Raw genomic sequence first — 23,868 nt, 5'->3', positions numbered from 1 at the left:
CGGTACGCGGTCCTCTTACTGTTGTGGCCTCTCCCGTTGCGGAGCACAGGCTCCGGACGCGCAGGCTCAGCGGCCATGGCTCACGGGCGCAGCCGCTCCGCGGCATGTGGGATCTTCCCGGACTGGGGCACGAACCCGTGTCCCCTGCATCGGCAGGCGGACTCTCAACCACTGCACCACCAGGGAAGCCCATAGTCTTTGTTTTAAAGTCTATTTTGTCTGATATAAGAACAGTGATCCAGCTTACTTTTGGTTTCCATTTGCATAGAATATATTTTTCCATTCCTTCACTTTGTGTCTTTACATCTGACGCGAGTCCCTTGTAGGCAGCATATAGATAGGTGTTTGTTTTTTTCTTATCCATTCAGCTACTTTCTTTTGATTAGAGGATTTAGTCCACTTAAATTATTGATAGGTAGATACTTACAGCCATCTTGTTAATTGTTTTTTGGCTGTTTTATAGGTCCTCTGTTACATTCTTCTCTCTTCTCTTCCTGTGTGATTTGATGAATTTAGTGGTATGCTTAGATTCCTTTCTCATTATCTTTTGTGTATCTATTATAGGTTTCTGGTTTGTGGTTACCATGAAGCTTACATTTAACTTATCAACTTAAAATGGACCATTATAAATATAACAACTTAAGTTTGAAGGCATTCTAAAGCTCCACACGCGTTTTGTTTTTGATGTCACATTTTATATCTTTTAATCCTGTGTATCCCTTGAGCAGTTATTGTAGTTATCTTACCACTTTTGTCTTTTAACCTTTATTTTAGCTTTATAAATCCACTACTTTTACTAATATATCTACCTTTAAAATTAAAAATCTTTTTATTTTAACCATTTTTAAATTGAAGTAGTTAATTGACAATTTTGTTAGTTTGAGGTGTACAACAAAGTCATACAGTTATACACATATATATATTCTTTTTCAGATTCTTTTCCATTATAGGTTATTATGAGATATTGAGTATGGTACCCTGTGCTGTACAGTAGGTCCTTGTTGTTTCTATCTGTTTTATATATAGTAGTGTGTATGTGTTGATCAAAAACTCCTAATTTTTCCCCCTCCTTTCCACCCCCTACTATCCCCTTTGGTAACCATAAGTTTGTTTTCTATGTCTGTGAGTCTATTTCTGTTTTGTAAAAATAAGTTCATTTATATCATTTTTTAAGATTCTACATATAAGTGATGTCATATGATATTTGTCCACCTTTGTCTTTCTTCACTTAATATGATAATTTCTAAGTCCATCCATGTTGCTGCAAATGGCATTATTTCATTCTTTTTTATGGCTGAGTAATATTCCATTGTATACGTGTACCACATCTTCTTTATCCATTTATCTGTCAATGGACACTTAGGTTGCTTCCATGTCTTGGCTATTGTAAATAGTGCTGCTTTGTACACTGGGATGCATGCATGTCTTCTTTTTTTTGTTTTATTGGAATATAGTTGATTTACAATGTCATGTTTCAGGTGTACAGTAAACTGATTCACTTATACATATTCATTCTTTTTAAGATTCTTTTCTCATAGAGGTTATCTCAGAATATTGAGTAGAGTTCCCTGTGTTATACAGTAGGTCCTTGTTGATTATATATCTTATATATAGGAGTGTGTATATATTGATCCCAAGCTCCTGATTTATCCCTCCCCCCACACTTCGCCTTTGGTAACAATAAGTTTGTTTTCAATATCTGTAAGTCTATTTCACTTGTAAATAAGTTCATTTGTATCATTTTTTTAAAAATTAGATTCCACATGAGTGATATCATATGATATTAGTCTTTCTCTGTCTTACTTCACTTAGTATAATAATCTGTAGGTCCATCCATGTTGCTGCAAATGGCATTATTTCATTCTTTTTTATGGCTGAGTAATATTCCATTGTATATATGTACCACATCTTCTTTATCCATTCCTCTGTTCATGGACACTTAGGTTGCTTCCATGTCTTGGCTATTGTAAATAGTGCTGCAGTGAACATTGAGGCGCATGTATCTTTTTGAATTATGGTTTCCTCTGGGTATATGCCCAGGAGTGGGATTGCTGGGTCGTATGGTAGTTCTATTTTTAGTTTTTTAAGGAACCTCCATACTGTTCTCCATAGCGGCTGTATCAATTTACATTCCCACCAACAGTGCGAGAGGGTTCCCTTTTCTCCACACCCTCTCCAGCATTTATTGTTTGTAGATTTTTTGATGATGGCCATTCTGACCGGTGTGAGGTGATATCTCATTGTAGTTTTGATTTGTATTTCTCTGATGATTAGTGATGTTGGGCATCCTTTCATGTGTTTGTTGGCAATCTGTATATCTTCTTTGGAGGAATGTCTATTTAGGTCTTCTGCCCATTTTTTTTTTTTTTTTTTTTTTCGGTACGCGGGCCTCTCACTGTTGAGACCTCTCCCGCTGCGGAGCACAGGCTCTGGACGCGCAGGCTCAGCGGCCATGGCTCACGGGCCCAGCCGCTCCGCAGCATGTGGGATCCTCCCGGACCGGGGCGCAAACCCGTGTCCCCCGCATCGGCAGGCCGACTCCCAACCACTGCGCCACCAGGGAAGCCCCTTCTGCCCATTTTTTGATTGAGCTGTTTGGGTTTTTTTGATATAGAGCTTCATGAGATATTTGTATATTTTGGAAGTTAAGCCCTTGTTGGTCACTTCTTTTGCAAATATTTTCTCCCATTCTGTGGGTTGTCTTTTCATTTTGTTTATGGTTTCCTTTGCTGTGCAGAAACTTTTAAGTTTAATTAGGTCCCATTCGTTTGTTTTTGTTTTTATTCTCATTACTCTAGGAGGTGGATCATAAAAGATATTGCTGTGATTTATGTCAAAGAGTGAGTGTTCTACCTATATGTTAGTCTAAGAGTTTTAAAGTGTCTGGCCTTACATTTAGGTCTTTGATCCATTTTGAGTTTATTTCTGTGTATGGTGTTACACAATGTTCTAATTCCATTCTCTTGCATGTGGCTGACCAGTTTTCCCACCACCACTGTTGAAGAGACTGTATTTTCTCCATTGTATATTCTTGCCTCCTTTGTCATATATTAACTGACCATAGGTGCATGGGTTTATCTCTGGGCTCTCTATCCTGTTCCATTGATCTATATTTCTGTTTTTGCGCCAGTACCATACTGTTTTGATGACCATAGCTTTATATTGTAGTCTGAAGTCAGGGAGCCTGACTCCTCCAGCTCCGTTTTTCTTTCTCAAGATTGCTTTGGCTATTTGGAGTCTTTTGTGTCTCCATACAAATTTTAAGATTTTTTTTGTTTCTAATTCTGTGGAAAATGCCACTGGTAATTTGATAGGGATTGCATTGAATCTGTAGATTGCCTTGGGGTCGTATAGTCATTTTGACAATATCAATTCTTCTAATCCAAGAACATGGTATATCCTTCCATCCATTTGTGTCATCTTCGGTTTCTTTCATCAGCGTCTTAAGTTTTCGGAGTACAGGTCTATTTATTCCTAGGTATTTTATTCTTCTTGATGTGATGGTAAATGGGATTGTTTCCTTAATTTCTCTTTCTGATCTTTCATTGTTAGTGTATAGGGATGTAAGAGATTTCTGTGTATTCAGTATCCTGCAACTTTACTGAATTCATTGATGAGCTCTAGTAGTTTTCTGGTAGAATCTTGAGGATTCTCTCTCTCTATATATATATCATGTCATCTGCAAACAGTGACAGTTTTACTTCTTCTTTTCCAGTTTGGACTCCTTGTATTTCTTCTCTGATTGCTGTGGCTAGGACCTCCAAAACTGTTGAATAAAAGGGGCGACATTGCACATCCTTGTCTTGTTCCTGATCTTAGAGGAAATGTTTTCAGCTTTTCACTGTTGAGAATGATGTTAACTGTAGGTTTGTCATATATGGCCTTTTATAATGTTGAAGTGTGTTTCCTCTGTGCTCCCTTTCTGGAGAGATTTTATCATAAATGGGTGTTGAATTTTGCCAAAAGCTTTTTCTGCATCTATTGAGATGATCATATGGTTTTTATTTTTGAATTTGTCAGTGTGGTGTATCACACTGATTTGCAGATGTGAAAGAATCCTTGCATCCCTGAGATAAACCCCACTTGATCATGGTGTATGATCATTTTAATGTATTGTTGGATTCAGTTTGCTAGTATTTTGTTGATGATTTTTCCATCTATGTTCATCAGTGATACTGGCTTGTAACTTTCTTTTTTTGTGGTATCTTTGTCTAGTATTAGTATCAGGGTGATGGTGGCCTCATAGAATGGGCTTGGGAGTGTTCCTTCCTCTGCAATCTTTGGAATAGTTTCAGAAGAATAGGTGACAGAATTCGCCTGTGAAGCCATCTTGTCCTGGACTTTTGTTTGGAAGCTTTTAAATCACTGTTTCGATTTCAGTACTTGTGATTGCTCTATTCATATTTTCTATTTCTTCTTGGTTCAGTCTTGGAAGGTTGTACCTTTCTAAGAAATTGTCCATTTCTTCTAGGTTGTCCATTTTATTGGCATATAGTTGCTTGTAGTAGTCTCCTATGATCCTTTGTATTTCTGTGGTGTCCATTGTAACTTCTCCATTTTCATTTCTAATTTTATTGATTCCAGTCCTCTCGCTTTTGTTTATGTTATCAAAGAGTCAGCTTTTTAGTTTTATCTTTTCTATTGTTTTCTTCATCTCTATTTCATTGATTTCTGCTGATCTTTCTTTCCTTCTACTAATTTTGCGTTTTGTTTGTTCTTCTTCTAGTTGGTTTAGTCTCTTAGACTGTCCTCATTTCTTTTCATTTTCTATTCTGTTCCATGACAGTGATTTCCACCATTCTGTCTTCCATCTCACTTATTCGTTCTTCTGCCTCAATTATTCTGCTGTTGATTTCTTCTAGTATATTTTTCATTCCAGTTATTGTATTGTTCATCTGTTTGTTCTTTAAATCTTCTACCTCTTTGTTAAACATCTCTTGTATCTTCTTGATCTGTGCCTCCATTCTTTTTCCGAGATCTTGGATCATCTTTACTATCATTCTCTTTTTCAGGTAGGTTGCCAATCTACAGTTATTTACTTGTTCTTGTGGGTTTTTATCTTGTTCCTTCATCTGGAACATTTCTCTGCCATCTCATTTTTTATAACTTTCTGTGTTTGTGGTCTCCTTTCCACCGGCTGCAGGATTGTAGCTCCGTTTTGCTTCTGGTGCCTGCTCCCTTTGCTTCTGGTGGGTGAGTTTGGTCCTGGGGCTTATACAGGCTTCCTGCTGTGAGGGACTGATGCCTGCACACTAGAGGGGGGCGGGGAGCCGGGTCTTGTCCCTCTGGGGGGCAGAGCCATGTCAAGGGGTGTGTTTATTGGTGGCTGTTGGCTGAGGACTTTAGGCAGCCTCTCTGCTGATGGGTAGCACTGTATTCCCCCTCTGCTGGTCTGTTTGGCCTGAGGCGTCCCAGCACTGGAGCCTGAAGGCTGTTGAGAGGGCCCAGGTCCTTATGCCAAAATTGCAACCTCTAGGAGAGCTCATTCTGACAGTATTCTCTGGAGCCTCTGCCACCAGTATCCTTGGTCCCCCCCGCCCCTGCAGTGAGCCACAGCCAATTCCTGCCTCCCCAGGAGACCCTCCAAGACTTGTAGGTAGGTACAGCCCAGGCTTATATGGAGTTCCTGCTTTCTGCTGGGTCGCAGTGTACGTGAAACACTGTGTGTGCCCTCCAAGGGTGGAGTCTGTTTTCCCCAGTCCTGTGGAGCTACTGCACTCAAGCCCCACTGGCCTTCAAAGCCAAATGCACTGGGGCTTCTTCCTCCTGATGTCAGACCCTCAAGCTGGGGAGCCTGATGTAGGGCTTGGGACTCGCGTTTTTTTGGAGAAACTCTGCAATATAATTATTTTCCAGTTTGTGGGTCACCCACCTGGCGGGTATGGGATTTGATTATGTCGCAAAACCACCCCTGTTACTGTTCAGTTGTCATTTCTTCATTGTCTTTGAATGTAAAATATCTTTTTTGGTAGGCTCCAGTGTTTTTTTGTTGATGGTTGTTCAGCAGTTGTGATTTTGGTGTTTTCATGAGATGAGGTGAGCTTAAAGTTTTCTCCAGAGTTATGCCTAGGAGTGGGATTGTAAGATCATATGGTAACTCTTATTTTTAGCTTTTTACGGAACCTCTGTACTGTTTTACATAGTGGCTGCACCAATTTACATTCCCACCAACAGCGTAGCAGGGTTCCTTTTTCTCCATACCCTCTCCAGCATTTATTATTTGTAGACTTTTTTTTGAGAAAATAATATTCATATTTATTTTAGTATAACTGGAGAATACCAGCCATTATCATTTGCATTTCTTCATACTGTTCATCTTCAATACATTTGATATTTTAAGAACTTTGCTAAGTCATGGCCTAAGAGTTTTATAGATCATAAGGTACAATTGACATACAATGAACTGTACATACTTAAAGCATAGTGTGATAAGATTTGACATATGTAAACACCCATAAAGCCATCGCCACAATTAGAGAATGAATGTGTCTACACTTTCCCCAAAATCTGTAGACTTTTTTTAATATAAATTTATTTATTTATGTATTTATTTTTGGCTGCGGTGGGTCTTCGTTTCTGTGCGAGGGCTTTCTCTAGTTGCGGTGAGCGGGGGCCACTCTTCATCACGGTGCGTGGGCCTCTCACTGTTGCGGCCTCTCTTGTTGCAGAGCACAGGCTCCAGACACACAGGCTCAGTAGTTATGGCTCACGGGCCCAGTTGCTCCGTGGCATGTGGGATCTTCCCAGACCAGGGCTCGAACCTGTGTCCCCTGCATCGGCAGGCAGATTCTCAACCACTGCGCCACCAGGGAAGCCCTGTAGACTTTTTGATGATGGCTATTCTGACTGGTGTGAAGTGATACCTCCTTGTAGTTTTGATTTGCGTTTCTCTAATAATTAGCAATGTTGAGCATATTTTCATGTGTCTGTTGGCCATCTGTATGTCTTCTTTGGAGAATCGTCTATTTAGGTACCCTGCCCATTGGGTAGGGATATTGGGTTGTCTTTTTTGATAATGTGTTGTATGAGGTGTTTGTATATTTTGGATATTAACCTTTTGTCACATTGTTTGTAAATATTTTCTCCCAGTCCATAAGTTGTCTTTTCATTTTGTTTGCAGTTTTCATTGCTGTGCAAAAGGTTTTAAGTTTAATTAGGTCCTATTTGGTTATGTTTATTTCCATTACTCTAGGAGACAAATCCAAAAATGTATTGCTGTGATTTATGTCACAGTGTTTTCCCTAGGAGTATTCTCCCTAGTGTTCTACCTCTAGGAGGTTTATAGGATTTGTTCTTACCTTTCAGTCTTTAATCCATTTTATTTTTGTAGATGGTGTTAGAAAATGTTCTAATTTTCCTGTCTTACGTGTAGCAGTACAGTTTTCCCAGCACCATTTATTGAAGAGCCTGTCTTTGCTCCATTGTATATTCTTGCCTCCTTTATCATAGTATACCTACCTTTTAACAGTGAGATTTATACTGTGATATTTTTTCTTATTACTAATGAGTGCCCTTTTCAGCTTAAAGAAGTCCCTTTAACATTTCTTATAAGGCTGGTTTATTGGTGGCCTTCCCCTTAGCTTTTGCTTCTCTAGAAAACTGTTCATCTCTCCAATTCTGAATGATTTTGTTGGGTAGCATAATATATTCTTGGTTATAAGCTTTTATCTTTCAGGAGAATAAACGGTTTCACTCCCTCTGGCCTGCTACGTTTCTGCTGAAAAATCTGATATTTTTATGGGATTCTCTTGTGTGTAACATGCTGTTTTTTCTCATTAGATTCTCTCCATGACTTTAAGCTTTATAAAAAGCTTAAATTAAATATAAATTTTAATTATAATGGGTCTTGGTATGGGTTTGTTTAGGTTCCTCTTTTTTGGAACTCTCTTGGCTTCCTGGATCTGTGTTTTTCTCCCCAGGTTAGGGAAGGTTTCAGCTGTTCCTTATTAAAATAAGTTTTCTGCTGCTTTGTCTGTTCTCCTGCTAGGATCCCTATACTGTGAATGTTAGTGTGCTTGGTAGTGTCCCATAAATCTCTTAAGTTATCTTAATGAAAAAAACAAATTCTTTTTTCTTTTAGTTCTCTGGGTGAGTTCCACTGCCTTGTCTTTGAGTTTGCCAGTACTTTCCACTGCTTCACCTGCCCTTGAACCCCCTCTAGTGTATTTTTCACTATAGTTACTGTGTTCTTCAGCTCTGTGACTTCTCTTTGGTACTTTTTTATATTTTCTATCTTCTGAGTTTGGTGAGCATCTTTATAACCATTACTTTTAACTCTTTATCAGGTAAATTACCTATCTTTGTTTCGTTAAGTTCTTTTCCTGAGGTTTTTCTGTTCTTTCATCTCCTTTTCCATTATAGGGCACTACAAGATATTCAATATAGTCCCTTGTGCTATACAGTAGGTCCCTTTTTATCTATTTTACTTGATATGCTTTTATTTTGCTGAGAGTGAACTGGTAATAGAAAGACATCTCATAGCATTAGGAATTGGAATTAGCTATTCCTTGACTGTCATATCCTGGAACTTGAGGTTGGCTTAGCATGGTTGCATTGTTTGGAAAGATTTGGTGGACTTGTAGACCCAGGGCCAGTTTCATGGGTGTGTGACCTGTGCAAGCACACAGGTCCCACACTGAAAAGGGTCTTGTGTTTGGTTTAGTGGTGTGCTGTCACCATCTTGACCTTCTTAATTTTTTTGGCGGGGGGGGGGGGGGGGGGGGGGGGGGGGGGGCTTGAATTTTGGCCTGAGTTTTTATTTAGCTTAAGTTTTTTTTTGACAATCGCCTTATCTTTTTACATTTTAATTTTATTGGAGTATAGTTGATTTACAATGTTATGTTTCAGGTGTACAGCAAAGTGATTCAGTTATATATATATATATATATATGTGTGTGTGTATATATATATATATATATATATATATATACACACACATATACATTCTTTTTTAGATTCTTCTCTCATAGAGGTTACCAGAGAATATTGAGTAGAGTTCCCTGTGCTATACAGTAGGTCCTTGTTGGTTATCTTACCTGTTTATCTATTTTATATATAGAAGAACATATTCATCTGTTTCTTCATTTTACTTGGCTCTCTGTTGGTTTCTATGCATTAGAATATGCAACAGCCACTTCTGGTCTTGAAGGAGTGGCCTCAGGTAGGAGATAAAACTTATTATCCAACCCTGCCCTAACTCTTGTCTCTCAGACCTTTGTGATTGTGTATATAGCTTATTTTATTTGTAATAGCTCCCAGAGTTTCAGGGTGCGCCAGGACCTGTTAGTGCTCCAATGGAGAGGATCAGTCAGCACCTAGATTCAGGCTGACTGGAAGGCAGACCCTCAGGCAGCAGCTTAGCAAGTAGATGCAGTCCTGAGGGTCTGCAAGCATAAGGCCTGTTGGCCACTGGAGCCAGGCAAGCGAGAGAGAGATGTAAGGTGCTGCTGGATTTAGCAAGGCAGGAGGAACGCAAGAAGATGTCTCTGCTAGATGGAACGTAAAGGTGGCAACCTGCTGGAAAAGAAGAGATTACAGATGGTTTCTGCTGGCTTTTAGCAAGGTGGAGGGAGAGTTTGAAAACTGCTTCCACTGGCACATCCCTGCCCCACTCTGATGCTTTAAGGTTATTAAATGAGCCTATTCACATAAAGCGTGGGTACTTTTCAAACGGATGTTTCTGCACTGTGTCTTGGGGTGTTTCTGAGTTTGCGACAGCCCAGCAGATCTTGTGGTTGTGAGCCCTGTTGGTTTTCAAAGAGATATCTTGGGGTTTGTCTCTCAGGCGTGGGTCTTAAAAGCTGGAGTGCCTGATGTGGGATTGGAACCCTTTGCTCCTCAGGGAGAAACTCCAGGTTTCCAGTTCCCTCCACATGGGTGGGGGCAGTGACTGGGGCTGGATGTATTGCTAGGTTTTTGGACAAGATTGTGTCTCAGCCTCTTCTACCCAATTTGGTGTGATTTCCTTCTCACTTGCCTGATATGCAAGAGTCCTAGTTTTTTGCTTTCTGGCAGAGAATATTGTTCCATATGTAGTTGTAGATTTGGTGTGTCCATGGGAGGAGGAGGAGGGTTGTATTTTTTTTGTCTAGTTTTCTAGAAGATTCTCCAGGAGTTCATTTCAGTCTGACATTTGTGTAACTCTGAACTGTGGCTGGTACCACCCCTCATCCATCGGGTGTCTGTCCATCCCCCGAATTTTTGTGGTCTCTTAGCCATGGCGGATGCATTTCTGTACCTGTTGGTAGCCTGCTGCCCTGACCACTCATCTCCTCTCATGGCAGTTTTCCCTCATAATATTCTGTTAGTCAGGGCACAAAGCTCACAGGAGGAATGCGTGTGGTAGATGGTAGCACCATGCGGGGGGGGGGGGTGTCTATCCTGACTTAAGTACTGGACCACCCCATGCTCCAGGTCCTTTCCCACAGGTTCCAGCCACCACAAAGTTGCATAGCCTTTTTTTCCCTCCAGACTTTCCTATTTCTCTGTTTTCCTGGGTCACCCCTGCCCTAGGACTTCCCCCTTCTCCCCCTGCCTCCAAACTCTAAATATTCCTCTTCTTAACATTCTCACCTCACTTTCATGCTTCACGTTTACATGTTCAAAAACTCATTAGTGCACTTCTTGAGGTCCCCTCTTCTTACCACAAGAAACCAGTGCAGACACTGTAACGCTTTTATCTCTACTCACGAGAAGTGGATTAGCAATTTAGTTTCCCACAGGGATAAGATAGAAAGTATTCCCATCTTCCTTGAAAGTCCCTCGTAAAAGGCATAAGAAAGTGTCTTCTCCAGATTTAGTTGTTCAGTTTCCCCTTGGGCTCAGCTTATCTGTGCTTTCTCTGGCTTTTTTCATCTAAACATGGTACTGAAATACATTCTCTTTTACAGTTTCAATTCTAATGGGGGTAGAATAGAAAAAAACAGGCCATTGAAATCACTTCAAATGCTTTTTGAAACTGAGGTATAAAAAAAATTCTAATTAACCAAGTCCTTCAGCCCAGGGTGAAGAGCCAGTTCGATTCCCTCTATGCAGTTGTGAGCTCGATGGGCCACAGCTACAATGTTTGGAACGGCATTTCAATCAGCCTCACCTAGGCCAGGGTTTCTCAACCTTGCCACTATTGACATTTGGGGCCTGATCATTCTTTGGTGGGGAGAGGGCTGGTCTGTGCATTGTAGGATGTTAGGCAGCAGCCCTGGCCTCCAACCACTAGAGGGCAGTAGCACGCCCCTGCCATTGTGAACACCAAAACTTGTGTTGATAACCAGTGATAACCAATGACTCTAGTGGGTATGTGGTTGTGCAAACCTAGTCTGCGAATGGGGGTTGACTCCAGTTTAAAATTCTGTTAGCATTGTCATACATGCCTTGGAGCACCTATTGGTACATAGCACCACTGCAGGGCTAAAGTCTTCCTGGCCACTAGACTCTAAAGCCATGCTACTCAACCTGTCACGTGCACACCAGTCTTCGGTGGCTCTTACTCATCATATAGATTCTAATCCAGTAGGTTTGAGTAGCAAGGGTCTAAAGGGTAATTCAGTCCTTTGTGGTATTAAGCCTTTCTCTGCACCCAGTGTCATTCTAGGACTCTAGTGGGTCCACCAGAGCCCTCGGGGAGCCAATTTTGACCTAGGCTTCTCTTTTCTTTGCCCTAGGCTGTTGCTGAGAATCCCACTCTACTCCTTCAGTATGGTGCTAGTGGATAAGCACGGCATGGACAGGGAGCGCTATGTCTCCCTGGTGACGCCTGTGGCCCTCTTCACCTTGATCGACACTTTCCCCTTGAGAAAAGAGGAGATGGTCCTGCAAGCTGAAATGGGCCAGACCTGCAACACCTGATGTGACGGGTCCTCTCTCGGCAGTTCCCCTTCTCTTTCTATATCCGTGCTATGCACACAGGAAGGCCTGGAAAATATCCTTGATGTACAGATTTTTATTTGTAATTTTTAAAGTCTATTTTATTATAAACTTTCTTTGCACTTAAAATATTAACACTGCTTTTTGTACTTTGAAGTATTCCAAAAAATATGAATGATACTGACTCTCTTAACTCCATCATGGCTGGCTAATTTGGTAGAGAAAATAGAACCTACAACCATACACATGCTTTCAATGCCTTTTCTACAGTGTGACACATCGCTATCTTTTTTATATAAAACTTATTAATAAAATATTTGGGAGCAAATTTACTAAAACTCATTTTCTTTTTCAAGCACTAGCTGTACTTACTGTGGTCACAGGTTTTAGGACTGTGATTCTTGGCGTTTGTTTTAGGAATGGAAAAATGAGTCTTGTCAGGAGGCGCTCAGTTGAGCTGGGAGAGCTGAACATGGAAGGGTCAGAGAAGCCAATTAAAGCAACAAGCCGAAAATGAAAGAGGTAAGAATTTAATCACTTACTGTGATGGCGTAACCAAGAAGCTAAAACTGGAAGTTCCGTTGTATATTTCTCCATCTTCTGTTTTCTCCAGTGGACCAGTGCACCAGCTGAAGGTCACGTGGCTCACCAAAGACATGGGGTTGTTACACTGTTGAGGGAGACCCAGCTGTGGCAGTTTGATGCACCCTGGGGTCATGGAAGGGCGAGGGTCTAGGAGTGGAAAAGTACTGGATACTGAATCAGTGGGGAAAAGTGTCTTCAGATTCCCCTCTTCCTCCTATAAGGTCCCAGCACAGGAACGTGAAGACCTCTGCCCAAGGCCTCAGAGACCTAAGAATAAACATCACGTGGGCTAGGAACGCAAATCTGTGAAAGGACATGAACAGTCCTTGGCTACAGTTGCAGCCAGTGACTGTGATTCACTGACTGTATACCAGTCTGTGTTGGGAGAGCAGCTTTTCCTTATGAGACCTTCCAGGCGAAGCCTTTGTAACTGCCTAAGGTTGGGCCTGAAAAATCATAGTTTTATAACCAGGAGTTGGACTCTTTCAGCTTTGCCAGCCAAACATTGAGGGGAAATTTCCATCTATTCCTGAACAAATAACAAAATCAATGATGGAAAGTCCAAATTCCAACAGGAAGGTTTAAAACTAGAAGCAGATTTGATACTTCTGAACATTAGGCAGTGAATGCTATCCTGTGAATAGGGTTATATTTCATTTACAAATATGTTTTTTCCCCACGAAGCACACTAGTAGGTGCTTTGACCTCTGTCTCCCTCAGATGTATCAGATAAAAGGTCACGGACATGGTTGGGAGAGGAATGTTAACCAATGACTAGTTTGTTTCAAAAGATCACTTGTCACACAATTAAGTAAACATATCAGCCCACATTAAAGCCTCCTGTCTGTGAAAAGCCAGCTTGTGCCCTTTGGCCCATAACCTGAAAGCTTCAAGCCTTGAGGATGAGCTTATGTTTAAGGACCTGCCCTGATTTCTTCAAACAAGTCTTCCTGATGAGCTTAGAATATTACAGACACTTTGCCTAATGAGATACAGGCTATTTGAAGAATAAGTGTACTGTGGTATTTAAAAAAAATTACATATCCAGAGTCACGTCAGCATCATGGTAACATGAGCCTTTCCTTTTTTTCCTCCCCTCTAACGTGTAATTGGACATCTGTAAACAAAAGCGCCCCAGCACAGCACACCAGGACACCCGAGAACTCCATCTATCTGTGCATACGAAAGTGGGTGGATAGGACCTCGGAAGAGGCTACAGAGCTAAGGGAATTGCAGAAGCAGTAGCGGCAGCACCAGCGGTGACCTCTCTAGCAAATGAGGTGAAAAGTAAAAGGGGGTGAGTGCAAGGCTGTCAGTCCCTGTGGGCTGCAGCTGGAGGGTCCCGTTGCTCTTGAGCAACACCCTGCATATCTGAAGAGAGATATCAATGACTGTGGTGAGGGAAAGGGAACTGAAGGAATATATCTCCTGCTATCTGCCCTGAGATGCCAGCAAGAGGTCTGCCCATGGACCTCTGGGATCCACCCCCCCCCCTCGAAGAACCCCCTACCAGGCCATGGGCACACCCAAAGCCCCAAATTTTAAGCACACATCCCCTCACACTCTGCTGCCACCTTTTAAAAAAAATCCCCCCCCGTTTTTTCCCCCATATGTACATTCCCAACCTTAGTAGGGAGTCAGCGCCCATTAAGAGAAACCAAAACGTTTGCTATAGTGCCACCTTCTGGAAAACAAAAGGAAGGGTCTTAACTACCAACCTCCTGAATTGAAGTAAACAAAACCTTACCTAAATAAGACAGGTGCTCCCTATTCCAAACGCAGCAGTAGAGGCACATTTTATCAAAAACTATGGAAAAAAACATAGTTAACAGGGTATCACAAAAAGAAAATGACAATTCTTCAAGAACTGAATCCAAAGATACAGAATACTGCAATCGAACTGATAAAGAATTCAAAATAGCTGTTAAGGAACAAATTCAATGAGCTGCAAGAAAACTCAGAAAGGCAATTCAGTGAACTCAGGAATAAAATTAATGAACAGAAGTAGTATTTCACCACAGAGATTGGTTATTTTTTAAAGAATTTCAAACAAAGATTCTGGAGCTGAAGAACTCAATAAATGAGAAAAAGAATGCATTAGAAAGCACTGGAAACAGAGCAGATCAGATGGAAGGGAGAATAAGTGAGCTTGAGGATAGGAATTTAGAAATGATTCAGGTATAAGAGGAGAGAGAATTAAGATGAATGGGTATACCAGAGGGAGAAGAGAGGGAGAAGGGGGCAGAGATCTTATTTAAAGTAATAATAGGTAAGAACTACCCAAATCTGGGGAAGGAACTGGATTTACAAGTCCACGAACCTAACAGAACACCTTATCATCTCAATGCAAAAACACCTTCTCCAAGACATATATAATAAAACTGTCAAGTCAATGATAAGAATTTTAAAGGCAGCCAGAGGAAACCCCCCATTAGGCTATCAGGAGAAACAATGGAGAGCCAAAATAACCAGAAGTCAAAAGATAAAATTGGCGGTAGTAAATCCTTACATATCAATCATCACCTTAAATGTAAATGGATTGAACTCACCAATCAAAAGGCACAGAGAGGCTGGATAAATTTAAAAAAATAAGACCTAACTATATGCTGCCTACAGGAGAGTCTTTTTAGCTCTCAAGACACACATAGGCTCAAAGTGAAGGGATGGAAGATGATACTGCAAGCAAGTGGAACCCAAAGGAAAGCAGGCTTAGCCATACTTAGACAAAATAGACTTCAAGCAAAACAAAATGGTAATAAGGGACAAATAAGGTCATTATATGATAACGAGGTCAATACATCAAGAAGATAAAAGGATTGTAAATATATATACTCCCAACACCTAAGTTCTGAAATATATTAAGCAAATACTATTATGTCTTAAGGGATAAATAAGAGTAAAGTAATAGTGGAGGGCTTCAATACCCTGCAATCAGTAAAGAATAGATCTTCCAGACAGAAAATCAGTAAGAAAACATTGGAAATGAACCATAGTTTATAGAACAAATGGACTGAAGAGACATACACAGGATATTCCATCCAAAAAGAGCAGAGTACTGATTCTTCTCAAGTGCACGTGGAACATTCTCCAGAATACATATAGGACAGGACACAAATCTTAGCAAATTTAAGAAGACTGAAGTCATACTAAATATTTTTCCTAACCACAATGGTATGAAACTAGAAATCAACAAGAGGAAAGTGAAGAACTCTACAGATATGTGGAAACTAAACACCCTTGTAAATAACCAATGGGTCAAAGAAATCAGAAGAGGAATAAAATTGTCTCGAAACAAATGAAAATGGAAATACAACATATCAAATCCTGTGAGATGCAGCAAGAGCATTTCTGAGAGGAAATTTTATAGCAACAAATGCATAATGCACTCAATCCCTTGGTATCTGCAGGGGATTGGTTCCAGGACCCCACTTGGATACCAAAATCCAGGGATGCTCAAGTCCGTTACATAAACTGTCATACTATTTGCATATAACCTCTGCATATCCTCCCATATGCTCTGTCATATCTACATTACCTATGATACCTAATACGATGTAAATGGTATGTAAATAGTTGTAAATGCAATGTAAATGCTATATAAATAGTTGCTGGCACGTAGAAAATTCAAGTTTTGCTTTTTAGAACTTTGTGGAATTTTTCAAATAGTTTTGATTTATGGTTGGTTAAATCCCCAGATAACAGAACCCATGGATACAGAGAGCTGACTATATTAAGAAATTAGATCTCAACCTAACTTTACACCTCAAGGAACTAGAAGAAGAACAAATTAAACCCAAAGTTAGCAGAAGGGAGGAAATAATAAATATCAGAGTGGAAATAAATGAAATAGAGACCAGAAAAACAACAGAAAGGATCAACAAAGCTAATAGCTGTTCTATAAAAAGATAAACAAAATTAACAAAACTTTAGCTAGACTTAACTATGAAAAAAGAGACTCAAATAAATTAGAAATGAAAGAGGAGATATTATTGCAAAGGATACCACAGAAATACATACAATCATAAGAGATTACTGTGAACAATTATATGCCAATAAATTACATAAACTAGAAGAAATACATTTTTAGAAATACACAACCTACCAACACTAAATCAGGAAGAAACAGAAAAACTGCACAGACCAATAACAAGAGATTGATTCAGTAATCAAAAACTCCCAAAACAGAAGACTGCAGGACAAGATAGCTTACCAGTGAATTCAACTAAACATTTAAAGAAGAATTAACACCTTTCCTCCTCAAACTCTTAAATACTGAGGAGAAATGAACACTAACAAAGTTATTCTACAAAGGCAGCATTACCTTGATATCAAACTAGATAATGATACCACAAGAAAACTATAGACCTGATGAATAGAGATGCAAAAATTCTCAACAAAATATCAAACTGAATTCCAGAACACATTAAAAAGATGATATACCATGATCAAGTGGGATTTATCCCTAGGATTCAAGGATGGTTCAATATATGCAAATCAAAAAATGTAATACATCACATCAATAAAATGAAAGATAGGGGACTTCCCTGGTGGTGCAGTGGTTGAGAATCCACCTGCCAATGCAGGGGACATGGGTTCGAGCCCTGGTCCAGGAAGCAACTAATCCTGTGCGCCACCAGGGAAGTGGCGCGGAGCAACTAAGCCTGTGTGCCACAACTACTGAGCCTGTGCTCTAGAGCCCGTGTGCCACAACTACTGAAGCCCACGTGCCTAGAGCCCATGCTCTGCAGCGAGAAGCCATTGCAATGAGAAGCCCGCGCACCGCAATGAAGAGTAGCCCCCACTCACCACAACTAGAGAAAGCCCGCACGCAGCAGTGGAGACCCAACACAGCCAATATAACATTTATTATAAAGAAATAAATAATAAATAAAAAGAATAAATAAAATGAAAGATAAAAATCACATGATCACTTCAATAGATGCAGCAAAAGCATGTGACAAAATATAACATCCTTTCATGATAAAAAACCTTTAACGGACCGGGTATAGAAGGAACATACCTCAACATAATAAAGGCCACATATAACAAACTCACTGTGTGGAAGAGTGAATCTGAAGTGGTTCAGTAAAAACATAAAAAAGATGTTTTTGCTGAAGAAGAAGAAGAAAGGAAAAAGGCCACTCCAAAAGAAAGCTAGTAAAGAAAAAAGAAATCCTGTCCTGATAATGTAGTTTCCCTGGCTTGCTCATAGTGGACTGTGGAGCAGAAATGGCTCCGGAGATGTTTCAATTAAAAAATATTCATAGCCCAAAAAATATTATACTCAATGGAGAAAAACTGAAAGCTTTTCCTCTAAGATCGGGAATAAGACGAAGATGTCAACTCTGAACACTTCTATTCAACATAGTAGTGGAAGTCCTAGCTAGAGCAATTAAGCAAGACAAAGAAATAAAATTCATCCAAATCAGAAAGGAAGAGGTAAGTGTCACTATTTGCTGTTGATATGATCTTATATAGAGAAAATCCCAAGGAGTCAGTTTAAACTGTTGGAACTAATCAACGATTTTAGTACAGTTGCAGGATACAAAATCAACATACAGAAATCAGTCACATTCCTTTACACTAATGAAGCAGCATCTAACAAAGAAAGAAAACTATCCCATTCACAATAGCATCAAAAGCAATAAAATACTTAGGAATAAATTTAACCAAGGAAGGGAAAGTTCTGTATAATGAAAACTATAAGACTTTGCTGAAAGAAACCGATGAAGACGCCAACAAATGGAAAGACATCCTGTGTTCACGGATTGGAGGAATTAATATTGTTAAAATCCCCACACTACCCTGAGCCATCTACAGATTCAGTACAATCATCAAAATACCAAAGACATTCTTCACAGAAATAGAATAAACAACCCTAAAATTGGTGTGGAACCATGAAGACCCCAAATAGCCAAAGCAATCCTGGAAAAAAGAACGAAGCTGGAGGTATCAGACGTCCTGATTTCAAACTATACTACAAAGCCATATTAGTAAAAACAGTACAGCATTGGCACAAAAATGGACACATAGACCAATGGAACAGAGAGCCCAGAAATAAATTCCAGCATATACGGTCAACTACTATTCAATAAGGGAGCCAAGAAGACCCAATGGGGAAAGTATAGTCTCTTAAAAAAATGGCGCTGGGAAAATTGGAGAAACACAAGCAGAAAAATGAAACTGGACCCGTCTTACACCACTTGCAAAAATTAACTTGAAAAGGATCAAAGACTTAAATATAAGCCCTGATAACATGAAACTCCTAGAAGAAGATGTAGGGAAGAAGCTTCTTGATATTGGACTTGGCAATGATTTTTTTTCAACATGGTGCCAAAAGGACAAACAACGAAAGCAAAAATCATCAAACTCAAAAACTTTTTCACAGCAAACGAAATCATCAGCACGTTGAAAAGGCAACCTACTGAATGGGAGAAAATAATTGCAAATCATATAGTTGATACGGGGTTAACATCCAAAATATATAAAGAAGTTACTCAATAGCAAACAAACAATCCAATTAAAAAAGGGGCAGAAAATTGGAACAGACAGTTTTCCAAAGAGGACATCAAGATGGCCAACAGGCACACAAAAAGATGCCCAATGTCACTATTCAGCAGGGAAATGCAGGTCAAAACCACAAACAGATATCTCACACCTGTTAGAATGCCGATCCTCAAGAAGACAGAGACAACAGGTGCTGGTGAGGAGGTGGAGAAAAAGGAACCCTTGTACACTGCTGGTCCAAATGTAAGTTGGTCCAACCCTATGGAAAACAATATGGAGTTTCCTCAAAAAATTAAAAATAGATCTATCATACAATCCAGTAATTCCCCTTCTAGGTATGTACCCAAAGGAAATGAAAATGGGATTTTGAAGAGATATAGGCACTCCTGTGTTTACTGCAGCATTATTAACCATAGCCAAGATATGAAAATAACCCAAATGCCCATCAACAGATGAATGGAAATAAAGATATGGCATATATCCTTAATGGAACATTATTCAGCTGAGAGAAAGGAAGATACCCTGCTATTTGTGGCAACATGGATAGACCTTGAGCACATTATGCCAAGGAAGATAAGCCAGAGAAAGACAAGTACTGCATGATATCACTTACACGTGGAAACTTAAAAAGTCAAACCTGTAAAAAAGAGTGAAATGGTGGTTACCAGCGGGTAGGGGATAAGACTGATGTTGTTTAACGGTACAAACTTGCAGTGAGTAGTAAATAAGCCACAGACATCTAATTCACAGTATAATGAATATAGACAAAAATATATACTAAAATTATGTAAAGTCATAAATACTGCTACAATTGCAATCATGTTGCAATATATAAATATATCATAGTAGCACATTATACATCTTAAATCCACAAAATGTTACATGTCAAATTTATTCAATAAAAAATACATATATATACATGCATGCATACATACATAACCTACACCAAAATTTGGGGCCATTTCAAAGATTAATAGGCTCTCTTCTAGAGGACTGGTTTTTCACTGCAAATCTTACAGGACTTTTCTATGTGCCTTTTGGACCCCATAAAAACAAACAATCCTCAGTTCTGCTTGGTCATACTGTTTGGTACCGCAGCACTTTTACATGTGCATGCGTGTGTGTGTGTGTGTGTGTGTGTGTAATGAAGCAGCAGGCAATTAAATTGGCAGACCTCAAGCTCTGTTTTGGTACACAGCAGCTGGAATCTCAGTTCAGTTCTTTTAAACTTCCCTGGGCTACTTGGAACCTGCCCCTTACTCCCGGCCTGCACATGAGTGGTACAGTGACCAGTGAGAAAATTTAGGTAGTTTATATACAGAATCTGGAGCTCCCCTTCTCTGCTGCCCACTTCTGGTTATCTCCTCCTGGGATTTCCCTTCTGACTTTTCAGTTGCTATGGTTGCTCCTACCCTTTCCTCTGGTTCTTCAAACCACTAAGACTATCTTCATTTAAGCCTCCTCCCCAACCCCAGCATGGTGCATATAGCAACCTGCCCTTACACAAAACCCAGCAAACCCTGATGATTCACCTAGCGTACGTACCCCCTTCCAAGTGATGACCGCCCTCTGGTATCTGCCTGTTTTTTGGTCGCTCTTCAGTACCTTCAGGTAGTTGTTTTCTTTTATATTTTGTCCACATACAGTTGTCTGTGGGAGGTTGGTCTAAGAGGAACTGCTTGACCATTATCAGAAGGCTTAGTGAAGGCTAAGCCAGAAGGTGGAAGAGTCCAGGCCATTCCCAGAGAACTGCAGATTTCACCTCTACAAGCCGTCAGCTCTTGGGCTTGAACTTAGATGAATGGGGTGGGGAATAAAAAAAGGCAATGAGATCATCCAAAGCACACTGAAGAAAAGATTAATGTCCAACATGCTGGTAACTATATTATGCATCTACTTGCATTATGCATTAAAAATTACCCCAAAGCTTAGTAACAACATAACAATAAACATTTATTATCTCTCACAATGTCTCTGGGTCATGGATTTGGGAGCAGCTTAGCTAAATAATCCTGGCTTGTAGTCTCTCATGGGGTTGCAGTCAGATGTTGTCCAGGGCTGTAGTCATCTGAAGGTTTGATTGGGGCTGGAGGATCCACTTCCATGGCAGCTCACTCACATGACTGGCAAGTTGGCAGTGGTTGTTGGAGGAGATCTCTGTTATTCCCCAAGTGGGCCTCTTCACAGAGTTGCATGAGTGTTCTCATAACAAGGTGGTTGGCTTCTTCCAATGGAAGTGATCCAAGAGAGAACAAAGTAGAAATGACAATATCTTTTATGACCTAGCCTCAAAAGAAGGCGGTTACTTCCATAGAATCCTACATCACATAGGTCAGCCCTATTCAGTGAGGGAGGGGAGTATACAAGGGTATGGATACCAAGAGGTGAGGATCACTGTGGTGGTTGGGGGGGCAGTTTGAAGACTACCTTCTACAGCATCTGAAATCTTTTATATTAGAGACTCATTCAGTGATCTTTAGGACAGGGACAGTATGGTCGATAATGTATATAGGTTTGCTTAATATGTATTCAACCCTTTTTAGCATGTAGATGATGAAAGACATACAAACTATTATATTCCCCAGAGTCCTTTGCAGCTACAGTCTGAGAAGTGATTAAGATTCCATCAGTCAAGGGGAGGTTGGGGGAGGGATGGATTGGGAGTTTGAGGTTAGCAGACGAAAGCTATTATATACAGGATGGATAAACAACAAGGCCCTATTGTATAGTACAGAGAACTATATTCAATATACTGTGATAAACCATAATGGAAAAGAATATGAAAAAGAATGTCTCTATATATGTATAACTGAATCACTTTGCTGTATAGCAGAAATTAACACAACACTGTAAATCAACTATACTTCAATAAAAAATTTAAAAAGAAATAAAAAAAGATTCCATCAGTCAGATGCACTCAAGTGTGACTTGGCTGTGAAACTAAATCAACGCGTGGAAAGAGAAGATAAATGCAGAGCATGCACATTACTGGAGGTTGTGCTTTACAATGGTGTGTTAGTTTCTGCTGTACAAAGTGAATCAGCTATACATATACATATGTTCCCATATCTCCTCCCTCTTGCGTCTCCCTCCCACCCTCCCTATCCCACCCCTCTAGATGGTCACAAAGCACCGAGCTGATCTCCCTGTGCTATGCAGCTGCTTCCCACTAGCTATCTATTTTACGTTTGGTAGTGTATATGTCAATGCTACTCTCACTTCCTCCCAGCTTACCCTCTCCCCTCCCCTTGGGACCATGGCTTCTTGATGGTAGCAATAATGGAGTAGTTCTACAACAAGCAAATCAAATGGTAGCTTCCCAATTTGGTAGGCAAATTCCTGATCTTATAGCTTCTTGGCAGCTTCCTTGGCAGTCCCAACTGGTTTAGGGAGGTGTTCTCCGAGTTCAGCATAAAGTATATTTCTTCAGTCTTTCACCTCTAGATAAGGAGGAAATCCTTTCTGTTTAACTCTAGCCGTAGTAGATTCTATTTTCTGAAATTAGATCTTGAGTGATACAGCAAAATAAAAAGTGTAGTTTCCAGGGACTTCCCTGGCAGTCCAGTGGTTAAGACTCCACACTTCCAATGCAGGGGGTGCAGGTGTGATCCCTGGTCAGTGAACTAATATCCCACGTGCTGCTGTGCAGTGCGGCAAATAAGAAAAAAACCCGTAGTCTTCAAACACTAGATTTGTTGGACTTTTCTTCCTTGAAATCTATAGTTAATGGAGATATTCAAGTACCTCTTGGAGAAATATCACACAAGCCATCATGAAACCAATCAGCACAAATGACCATTTTTCTTCAGCAATGCTAATCATCCAGGTGGAGGAAGAGAGAAGGCATGTTGGAGAACTGATCTAGGGATGGAAGGTTGTGCTGAAGGTGGCAGGACAAGGTTGAGGGTGTTGACTGTAGGACTGAGAAAATGTGATGACCCAACGAGGTCCAGGATCAGTCTAAAAAGAAATAAGGACAGTAATGGGACTAACATATTGAAAGAATACAGGGAAGGGCTAGTGATCCCCAGGTGGTGGAACATTGAGTGTAATGGGTATAAAGATAGGAGGCATTTAGAAAATAGGTGGTGACAGCCAAAGAATGGAGGAAAACATCCTTGGAATTGGGATGTTAGAGACTTGGATGGGTTGTCCACATGGATGATAAGACCTCTTGGCAAGAGTTAAGGCAGAGAAGATAAATGAGATTCAAGTTCCAAAGGCTTATATAAGTGTGGAGGAGAGAACAGAATGTAGTTTGGAGGCTGTAAGGGGAGGTTGATGGAAAGTCATATGCTGGGGGCAGGAATCTCAGACAAAGTCTTTTGCTTAGGTTAGGTTAAAAATGAACAATAATTGGAAAGGGCGGTGGAGAACTGGGAAGATATCGGCAGTACCCTTCAACCAAGAAATATTGGAGTATGAAAGAAAGAACAAAGGAAACCATAAACAAGACCAAAAGACAACCCTCAGAATGGGAGAAAATATTTGCAAATGAAGCAACTGACAAAAGATTAATCTCCAAAATCTACAAGCAGCTCAATATCAAAAAAACAAACAACCCAGTCCAAAAATGGGCAGAAGACCTAAACAGACATTTCTCCAAAGAAGATATACAGACTGCCAACAAACACATGAAAGGATGCTCAACATCATTAATCATTAGAGAAATGCAAATCAAAACTACAATGAGACATCATCTCACACCGGTCAGAATGGCCATCATCAAAAAATCTACCAACAATAAATGCTGGAGAGGGTGTGGAGAAAAGGGAACCCTCTTGCACTGCTGTTGAGAATGTGAACTGGTACAGCCACTATGGAGAACAGTATGGAGGTTCCTTAAAAAACTACAAATAGAACTACCATATGACCCAGCAATCCCACTACTGGGCATATACCCTGAGAAAACCA

General features: G+C 40.2%; 2 protein-coding genes across 5 annotated transcripts in view; one reads left to right on the top strand and one right to left on the bottom strand.

The window, feature by feature from the left end:
- SRPX (sushi repeat containing protein X-linked) overlaps nucleotides 1–12,194 on the top strand; it is a 101,857-nt gene extending 89,663 nt beyond the window's left edge. For all 3 annotated transcript variants that reach the window (XM_027091472.1, XM_027091474.1, XM_027091473.1), the window contains one exon: nucleotides 11,661–12,194. In XM_027091472.1, the coding sequence (XP_026947273.1) occupies nucleotides 11,661–11,844 (184 nt within the window). In that variant the 3' untranslated portion in view covers nucleotides 11,845–12,194. The remainder of the gene's footprint in view (nucleotides 1–11,660) is intronic.
- Nucleotides 12,195–19,704: 7,510 nt separating this feature from the next.
- The window catches only part of SYTL5 (synaptotagmin like 5), a 235,472-nt gene continuing 231,308 nt past the window's right edge, over nucleotides 19,705–23,868 (bottom strand). Inside the window, exon 18 of one of the 2 annotated variants that reach the window (XM_027091242.1) lies at nucleotides 19,705–21,178. The gene's annotated coding sequence lies outside the window, so the exon portion shown is untranslated. Of the gene's footprint in view, nucleotides 21,179–22,118; nucleotides 22,915–23,868 lie in introns of those variants that run through there. The other variant, XM_027091241.1, reaches the window with a different exon arrangement.

Source organism: Aethalodelphis obliquidens, unplaced genomic scaffold (genome assembly GCF_003676395.1).
Source record: "Aethalodelphis obliquidens isolate GAN/ISIS:26980383/991018 unplaced genomic scaffold, ASM367639v1 scaffold71, whole genome shotgun sequence".
NCBI classification, from domain to species: Eukaryota; Metazoa; Chordata; class Mammalia; order Artiodactyla; family Delphinidae; genus Aethalodelphis; species Aethalodelphis obliquidens.
This window is presented reverse-complemented; position numbering and strand designations above follow the sequence as displayed.